Source organism: Myotis davidii, unplaced genomic scaffold (genome assembly GCF_000327345.1).
Source record: "Myotis davidii unplaced genomic scaffold, ASM32734v1 scaffold184, whole genome shotgun sequence".
Lineage (NCBI taxonomy): Eukaryota > Metazoa > Chordata > Mammalia > Chiroptera > Vespertilionidae > Myotis > Myotis davidii.
Window position 1 is genome coordinate 514,370 of NW_006297021.1, and position 9,064 is coordinate 523,433.

Genomic DNA, 9,064 nt, shown 5'->3' on the forward strand with positions numbered 1-9,064 from the left:
GGGGTAGGGGGGAGGAACGGGGTTTGTTTGGGGAGAACCCGCCGCTGGACCAGCCGGGAAACGCCGCACGTGGCCTCTCGGAGGCCCTGCCTTGACTCCCCAGCACTTGTGTGATGTGCAGGTTTATTTATTTTCCTCTGTCTGTCTGTCTGTCTGTCTGCTGTTCCGTCTTCTAACAGGTTTGCCTTCGTTTCCTTTTACTTGTCAGAACCTCCAACAGGCGGGCCATCTAATAACGACCGCCCGCCCCGCATTTCTATTTTTATTTTTATTTTTGTATTTCTTTGCTAAGGCGGGGTTTGCTAGATACTGTGTTTTAGGTCCCAAGCTCAGATCTCGGCGGACGGGAGCCCTGCCAGCTGTGGTGGCGGTGGAAGAGCGCGGGGCGCAGTGAAGGCCGCACAGCTGTCAGCTGCCCTTGACTTTGGGCCTTCACTCCCGTTTGTCTGAAGGGGAGGTACCGCCGACTCCTACACTTTGAGATAATGTGGAAAACACGCCTGGAGGTGACACGGACCCTCAGCCAGCACGCCTCCCCAGAGGCCGGCGCCTTCTCCCCCCTCCTGCCAAATGGCGTGACCTCCTGGATCCACGCTTTGCTCTGAGCAGCTTTTTTTTTCTTTTTTTAAAATATTTTATTGATTTTTTTACAGAGAGGAAGGGAGAGGGATAGAGAGAGGGATAGAGAGCCAGAAACATCGATGAGAGAGAAACATCCATCAGCCGCCTCCCATTGGAACCTCGCCCACCGGGATGTGCCCCCAACCAAGGTACATGCCCTTGATTGGAATCGAACCCGGGAACCTTCAGTCCGCAGCCCGACGCTCTATCCACTGAGCCACACTGATCAGGGCATCTCTGAGCAGCTTTCTTCTCCCCTGGGTTGCGTTAGGGCTTCTGTGGAGGTGCGTGGAAGCCGCGGAAGGTGGGCTTTCACATTGGATTAGGAAGTGCATCCTGACTCCCTGGTGGTCACTGTTCCCTTGTGGAACTGCTGTTTCCCCCGCACACGGCTGTGTCCTAAGGAATGATGTGAGTTTTGAACGTTGATGGTTCGCAGGATGGTGAAGCTTTTCTCTCTACTTCTAGGAAAAATGTGGAAGACTTCACTGGACCTAGAGAAAGAAGCGACCTGGGGTTCATTAACTTCGACATAACGGCAGATATCCTTTGGGACAGGGTTTCGTTGCCTTGTCTGTGGTGCTGTGATGGTACACATGTTCAGTGATTTGGGGGACAGGGTGACTACCAACCAAGCCTTGGAAATACGTATAAATAACTGTAATGGCAGATGCTAACATGACTCACCAACATTCTTTTTGACCCCGATCTTCCAACCCATAACAGATGCCAGCCTCTGTTTTAATCAGGAAAATCGTGTTAATTCCTCCGCGTTCACACCTGGAGAAATTGTATTTGTAGGTTCAGGGGTTACTGTGTGAAGATACTCTAAATTCTTCGCAGGAACATTCAGTAAATGGAGAGCTTTAAGAGACTGTGAATCTGTATTTCGAAAGGAGAATGAGATCATTTGGATTAAAGAAGGAAGAATGTTGCCAGTGCTCATCCTGGCAACATTGAGTATTTCCTGTGCAATCCCAAAGTATATCTTCGTATTTTATGATAGAAACATAGGTTAAACGTCTGTTATGGGTTGGAAGATCATGGTCAAAATGAGTGTTAGTGAGTCATATTAGCATTTTGCCATTACAGTTTTTTTAATAAATATTTTCAGGACAAAAGTCAGAAATCATAACAGTAGAAAGAGTTACTTTAAAATGGGGTGATTTAAATATTTTCATCTTGAGTTCCCCCCTTTTGACAACTCTTGGCCAGCTGATCTTCTGTTAGCGTCTTGCATGAATGTTTGGGCGTTGTTCTCTGCCATGGCCGATCTCGCTGCCTCTTTAAAACTCGGGGTTAAAGCTGGGTGTGGAGTGTGACCGGTCAGAGCTGCAGAGCGGCTGTTTGGACAGTTGAAGCAGCTGCAGATCGTGGGCCTCCAAGGGTCACCTGATGTGTCTCTGCTCCCATGGCGTGTGTGTTTTTTCTTTCCTTTTAAATTTTTTTTTTTTTTAACCGAGTTTAAAAAGAGAGGAAGGGAGAGGGAGAGAGAGAGAAATACTGATGTGAGAGAGCAACGGGATGAGACCCACAATCTGGTATGTGCTCTGACTGGGAATTGAACTGGTGACCATTTGGTGAATGGGATGATGCCCAACCAACTGAGCTACTCCAGCCAGGGCCCCATGGCGTTAGTTTTAACTTGGTTTTTAGAAATAAATTACTGGGTTTGGAAGTAGACTAGAAATTAGTTATATATACATAGGCCCTTTTGAGGAACTGGAGTACACCGTGAGAAGAGGCCAGTGTATGCTAAACTGCCTGCTTTTAAGTGTTCACATCATTTAAAAACATCTCTGGTAAGAGGCAGTTTGGATCGAGTGTGGAAGGAGTAACTGTGTCTGGACCAGGGATTTTCAGCCTTCTCATCTCATGGCACACAAACTAATTAAAATTCTCCAGCACACCAAAAAGTATATTTTTTGCTGATCTGACAAAAAAATAGGCATAATTTTCATTGCTTTACCAAAATATAAATAATAGTAATCACCTACCCCTTTTTGCTCCAAAATTACTTAAAAAAATTAGGTGCCTATGCTTACATATAAGGATTTCTAGTACCAAGAATTAACCAATCAAACGCATCCTTATTATGCAACATGACCAATAAGATGCAATTTTTCTGTGACCCATGTGTTTGTGGTTCAGGACGGTATTCATCCCAGACAGTCGAAGGGAAAAGAGGTCAGTGCCCTGACCATGATCGCACTCACATGAGGAATAGCAGCAGAGGCCTGGGCACATGGAACAAACAGAGGTGTCAGAGGGGAGGGGAGGGGAGCTGAACGAAAGAAGGTGAAGAGATTAAGTCAAAACAAAACACAAATACACATGTATCGAGTAGACAAGGACTACATACAGTGTGGAGATAGCCAGAGGGAAAGGGTCGCTATCCTAGACTTCCCTGTTCTGACATCGTGACTCTAAACCAGTGAGTACATGAATGTGCTGCTCTCGGTGTGTAAACATATAATATGTCACATAACCATTTAATCAAATCCAAGCATGAACACACCCCATTTCTCAGTCTTGTAATTAACCCTGGTGATGTTTTTTCACTCTAGTAAACTGAGGAAACCAAATTGGTGACCATTGCATATTCTACCAAAGCATTTCATGGATTGAGATGCTTTGATCCCTACTGATGTGTCCAAAAAGCCATGTTTACAATTTATTACACTTGATTTAGTTACTTGAGTGTAGTTGATGTTTGCATGTCAGTACATCTAAATTATGATGATTGGTTATACTTTAGAAATGTAGTGGAATCGTGTGCTTGAAAAATGAAATCTTTTCTCTTTTATATATTTTCATTGAATTAGTGGCTCAGTATGTTTCTGGGCCACTTCTTTTTCTCTATTTTGGTGTTAGTATTGCTGTGAATACTTAAGCATAACTAAGATCTGTGTTTATGATTTATTCCTTAATTTGTTTACATCTAGAGAATATATTTGATTGGAATGTTAAGCAGTTGTTTCTTTATTTATCAGCAGAGTATTCAACAAAAAATAACGTAAGTATATAAGTATTTTGGTAGATATGTAACATCTTATTCTTTATGGAAATATAAATTTTGTATATCAAAGTACTTGACCTGAGTAGTTTGGTAGAAATCACCAGCCCATGGCAGCCTGTAGCTCTGAGGCGCCGTGGGCTCTGGGAGCATCGAGGGCCTCCCTGGGGGCCTGAGGAGAGCGAGCTGCTCGTTCTCCTGTGGATCTGAGCAGAGTTGCAGTTTCAGTGTGCTCACCTTCTTACTGATATCAGGTTGGTGTGGCAACTTCTCAGCTCCCCTACATGCCATTCGGGAAACCGCAAATCTGTATGTTTCTCAATTTAAACTGAAAAGGGAAAGAAGTTAAACTTTACTCGGACTCTACATGGACTGACAGTAATACTCAGCCTCCAAATCGGGGGTTGGCTCCATGCTTCCTAAAACGTGTGTGCCCTCATACTCTGGAGGTGGCGAGGAATTCTGGAGGGCAAGATGTTGACTGGCTCTCTGTGTGCATTCATTCATTCATTGGCATTCGGCTTTGTGCAAAGTTAAGTGGGTGGTATTGTCCAGGTTTAAAGAAATGAATCCTCACATGATGGAGAAATGGCTTGAAAAGATCCCTGCAGAGCTACCAGAGGTGAAGAGAACGCCAGTGGTCCACGCACATGTCACAGGAGCTCGGCACAGCTCACATGCCCGGTCCTCGTGAACTGCTCAGCCACTTTCATTAAAGGATGAAAACGCCTAGATCTAGTGAAAGCTGGCTGAGGAAACAGCCTCGTCAGGAAGCCTGTGGGAAGTGCACACTTCCTACCGATGGTGCTGCTACTGAAGGGTAACAGCAAAGTGTATTAGGAGCGGAATTTGTAAAGAAAGGTGCATATTTAGGGGTTTCTATTCAAAATAATTTGTGATCGAAAACCTTTGGAGGCCACTGAACTGTGAGCATATTAGGAAATGGAGAGGTGGCATTGTGGGATTTTTTTAAGATATGTTTTTATTGATTTTTAGAGAGAGGAATGGGGCGAGAGAGAAACATTGATGTAAGTTAGAAACATTGATTGGCTGCCTCCGGCATGCCCCGTCCTGGGAAGGGAATGGTGGTGACCTTTTGGTGCACAGGATGATTCCCAGCCCACTGAGCCACACTGGCCAGGGCCAATTGTAGGATTCTTTGAGCTGAAATATTCCCTCTGGACAGGTATAATTAGAAAGATACACACCAAGACATTTGAGTCAATGAGATTTGTGATCTGTGCTTATAACTCTGGTTACCCAGACATGTAATAAAGAACTGTAAAGATTACTATATTTGAAGCATTTCTGAGGTTATTTTATAACCCATCTAGATGTTTATATGTATAAATACATGGTTTGAGCTGTTTTGATAGTTTATGAAGCCATACCTATGCAATTAGTAAATACAGTGGGGCCTTGACTTACGAGTTTAATTCGTTCCGTAACCCAAATTACTCGTATGTCAAATCATAAAGTGAACGAGTGAGACACGTGATGCTGGGCTGATGTGGCGTTCACTGTGACGTTCGCTGAGCCAACTAGCGGTGGGGTATCTGAAGCTGGCTTGTAACCCAAATTTTAGCTCACAACTCAAAGCAAAAAATCGGCCGAGAGACGGCTCGTATCTCGAAAAACTCGTTAGTCGGGACACTCGTAAGTCAAGGCCCCACTGTACCTGTCTTGAGAATTTTTCTTTGTTTTGGAGTTGTATGGGATCCAATTTGAGTACTTAAGGTAGTCTTTCTAATCACATATTACAGTTTATCAGATTTGTCATTAGAAGTTATTAAACTATTACATTAAAATATATTAAAACAGTTTGTGATAGAAATTTTTTAGTTCAGTCTGATTTGAAGCTTTTGTTGTAGCTAGAGTAAGGGTTGAGATATTAATAATGAATGTTGCTAAAACGGATCTTAGGTTCTAAATTATAGAGTAAATGATTCTGATAAGTGAAATAAAGCACAAATGTGAAATCTGTAGAATAAAATGAACTGTGTTGCTCTTACCTAAGTACCCTTACGTTTGCTATCAGCATAGACTGGAGGTAATTTGTAGTTAGAAAGGAGTCTGCTTCTGGATTCATTTGAGGTGGATTCATTTTCAAGAGATGTCAAATTAACCAGCTTTTCTGTTGATGAGTTTTTTAGTTCAGTGTCATTTTTAGCACTTCACTCAATTGATTGTGCAGCACATTATTTTGAGCATATCCTTATACCAGATGTTTTGTTAGGCCTGGGAGTATTGGGTTGACTAAGGTGCTCCCTGTTTTTGGGAGTCAACAAAGTGTTAAAACAGGAAAGGCTGTTGAGGATGAGAGCAGCCACTGGACACATGCTATTCAAGGCTCAGCAAATCATCCAAATCAATAGGTCTTTTCTTGGTGACAGAGGTACCTATGTTATACTCCTAGTCTCGTTTTCCCAGCATGACTAGTGAGTGAATCCAGCGTGGAATGTGACAGGTTATTGCTTCATGAATGAATGAATACGCAGGGAAAGGCTTCTCTGGCCTGTGCTTGGCTCTGTGTCCCTCCACCGTGACCTTCCTGGTGAGTCTCAGGAAGAGACCTGAGGGTGACCATCTGAACCCTCTCTTAGGAATAACTAGTCCACATTCTGGTCATCACGTGCTCAGCCATGGGCCTCACAAGCTGGTGAGGGGTGGTTTAGTGAGAACACAGTTCTCGGGCTTTGGTAGTGATCACAAATGTGTTTTCACTCGATTTCATGCCCCTGGTTTGTTTATGATGTGTCAGAATAGTGGCTTGAAAGGTTGTCTCACTTCTAGAATTTTGCCGCAATAAAGCAATGATGTGCCAGTGTTCTACTTTAAAGAAAAAATACTCAAGGCTTTATTTCTTTAGTGATACTTGGCAATTGAAAGCCCTTGGCACCACACAGATGGGCGGGAGGTGGCCTGGCAGCAGCAGTACAGCCTGTGCAGGGTCCATGCTGGGCTGGAGGGTTGATGATTTTAGCAACCCCCTCAGAATTGGGTCCATTGATCAGAAACCAATTGCTCACCACTGCTTTTAATTTGAATTGACAAAGATGCTGTTTCTGCCGAGTTCATGTAATTATTTTCATTTTCTTGTAGGCTCTGAACCAGGTTGTCCTTTGGGACAAGATTGTTCTGAGAGGTGATAATCCGAAGCTGCTGTTGAAAGATATGAAAACAAAATATTTTTTCTTTGACGATGGAAATGGTCTCAAGTGAGCAATTCTTTGTCATTTTTTTTTTACATTTATGAAATGTGAAGGGGAGAGAAAGATGTATTTGCATTTTTAAAGAAAAATATTAGAGGGTAAAAGAGGAAGATTGGGAGAGAAGTGAAGTATTTATATGGATCTGACCTGGAAGATGGCGTGGAAACACTGTGCAAAACTGATCTACTAGTAAAATCTGGGCTCAGTGTGTGGACTGTCAGCCCAGGTCCGAGGCTTCTGCTCCCGGTGCACAGGCCCAGCACCCAGGTCTGAGGCTTCTGCTCCAGTGACCCTGCCCTGTGGGCGTGGGACTGCCCAGCACAGGCTCTGAGGACGGAAGGGGAAGTTGCCAGGGGAGCTTGATGAGAAAGTAACACATGGCCCAGCTGTTAGTGAGGTTTCTGGTGTTGGTTCTCTACTTCTCTGAACCTCAGCTTCCTTCCTACACAGGAGCTGGATAGTGACCTGGGTCGTGTCCGCCTCCTCCACTGCGGCAGGTGTGCTCGCCGTGGCCGTCTAGATAGCCGTGGGGTTGGGGCTCGCGCGTTGTCCTCTGATGCCCCCCAGTCTGGTTCCTATTCTCTGTCGTCCTCATTTCAGCCTTGGCTGCTGGCTCTAGGAACCCAGTGAGCTCAGGGCATTGTGGGTGCCTCTGGACAGCTGGTGTCCCAGTGCCCCTGGGGTTAAAGGCTTGAAGACTTTTGTTTGTGGGTTAGGGTTCCACGTAGGAGGGGCTGGTTATAAGCAAATCTTTGGACGCCTCGGTGCTTCAATGACGGGTTCTCATTGGACTAGAAGTGTCTCTGCTGACTTCTGATTGCTGTGTCTTTGTAGGGGCAACAGGAATGTCACTCTGACCCTGTCCTGGAACGTCGTACCAAACGCTGGAATCCTACCTCTCGTGACAGGCTCAGGACACGTGTCTGTTCCATTTCCAGATACATATGAAATCATGAAGAGTTATTAAATTATTCTGAATCTGAACAGCATATTTTTATACTTACTGGATCCTCTCTCATTTATGTCCTCCCCTGCATCTTCATCTGTTTTTGTTTGTTAACTTAATTTTTTTTTTGTATAAGAACTAACATCAAAAGGTGTATTTGAAGGGAAAGGTTAAAGTGCTACTTAAACTTAACTTTACAATCAAAACAAAGAAAGGCCACTGGAGTGGGTATTAGAGGAATAAGAAAGCGCACAGTAGGATTTGCAAGGTTATCTTTGACGTGTTCCCGGTATTGCCATTCCTCTTAATGGACGGTAAGGTGAGCAGGGAGGTCTCTGACATTTTCAGGGGCCTGTGGAACTCTGTTCTAGGCCTCTGGTCAGTGTGCATTCACCCTGGCAGTGGTGCAGAAGTAGACATTTTATCTCTCTCAGGGGATGTCTGAGACTGGAAACATTCACACAGGCATTTGTGAGAAGCCTGGTTTCCATACAAAATAGCCCAAGTGATGAGATTTTGTTCCCTGTGTCTTAGGAAGGGCCACAATGCGTTTTTCTTACAGCTGACTTGCACCTTTCTCCACTTAAAGACTAAACAGCTCCATCTATGCTGTAAATCATCCTAACTCATTCTGAAGAGTCTCTTCTCAACCCAATGTGTGTCTTTCAGTGCTTTCTCTGGAACGTTCCCACGTGTCCTGTGCGTGGTTTTAGCATTGCCGTTGAAGGTGGACATGTTTGCATGGTCCCTCCGGGTGAAGTTTCTCTAGTGAGCATGCCTAGTGCCACTGAGGGCTGATTATTTAAAACGTTCTGCAGGTCCCCATTTTACTAGCCATGGGGTGATACCTGGTGTGCTTTCCCGTGCATGAGCACTCGCACATGTTACTGTAAGTTATCCTCCACGAGCTGATGAGGTCAGCAGTGCAGTGTCAGCTCTTGGCAGACGGAGAAACAAGCCCAGAGGCTGACTGACTGGAGCTGTTACATAGCTCACAAGGACGGGAGTTAGACCTGGAACTCGGATCTGGTTCTCTCAGCTTAGCTCTCCTCTTAAGGCTAAGTAAAGGTCACATGTAACTTCATTACATGTTTTGTCGCCCTGGACACCCTGTGTACCACTCCTCGAAGGGCTTTCCATCCCATGTGGAAGTAATTTTACTTATGTTAAAACTGTAAGAATCCAAATGTATAAAAACGACTTAGAGATTAAACTCATGGTAATACATGATTGACTGGTCCTATTTAGCATGATTTCCCTGGAGTAGGC

General features: G+C 44.4%; 1 protein-coding gene across 1 annotated transcript; it reads left to right on the forward strand.

Annotated features, from left to right (window-relative positions):
• The first annotated feature begins 11 nt into the window (after positions 1-11).
• On the forward strand, positions 12-7,992 carry SPCS3 (signal peptidase complex subunit 3). The gene is made up of 5 exons (XM_015569760.1): positions 12-121; positions 1,090-1,163; positions 3,561-3,637; positions 6,740-6,855; positions 7,684-7,992. The coding sequence occupies exons 1-5, from the start codon at positions 114-116 to the stop codon at positions 7,814-7,816; spliced, it is 408 nt and encodes a 135-aa protein (XP_015425246.1). The 5' UTR covers positions 12-113; the 3' UTR covers positions 7,817-7,992.
• The last annotated feature ends 1,072 nt before the right edge of the window (positions 7,993-9,064 follow it).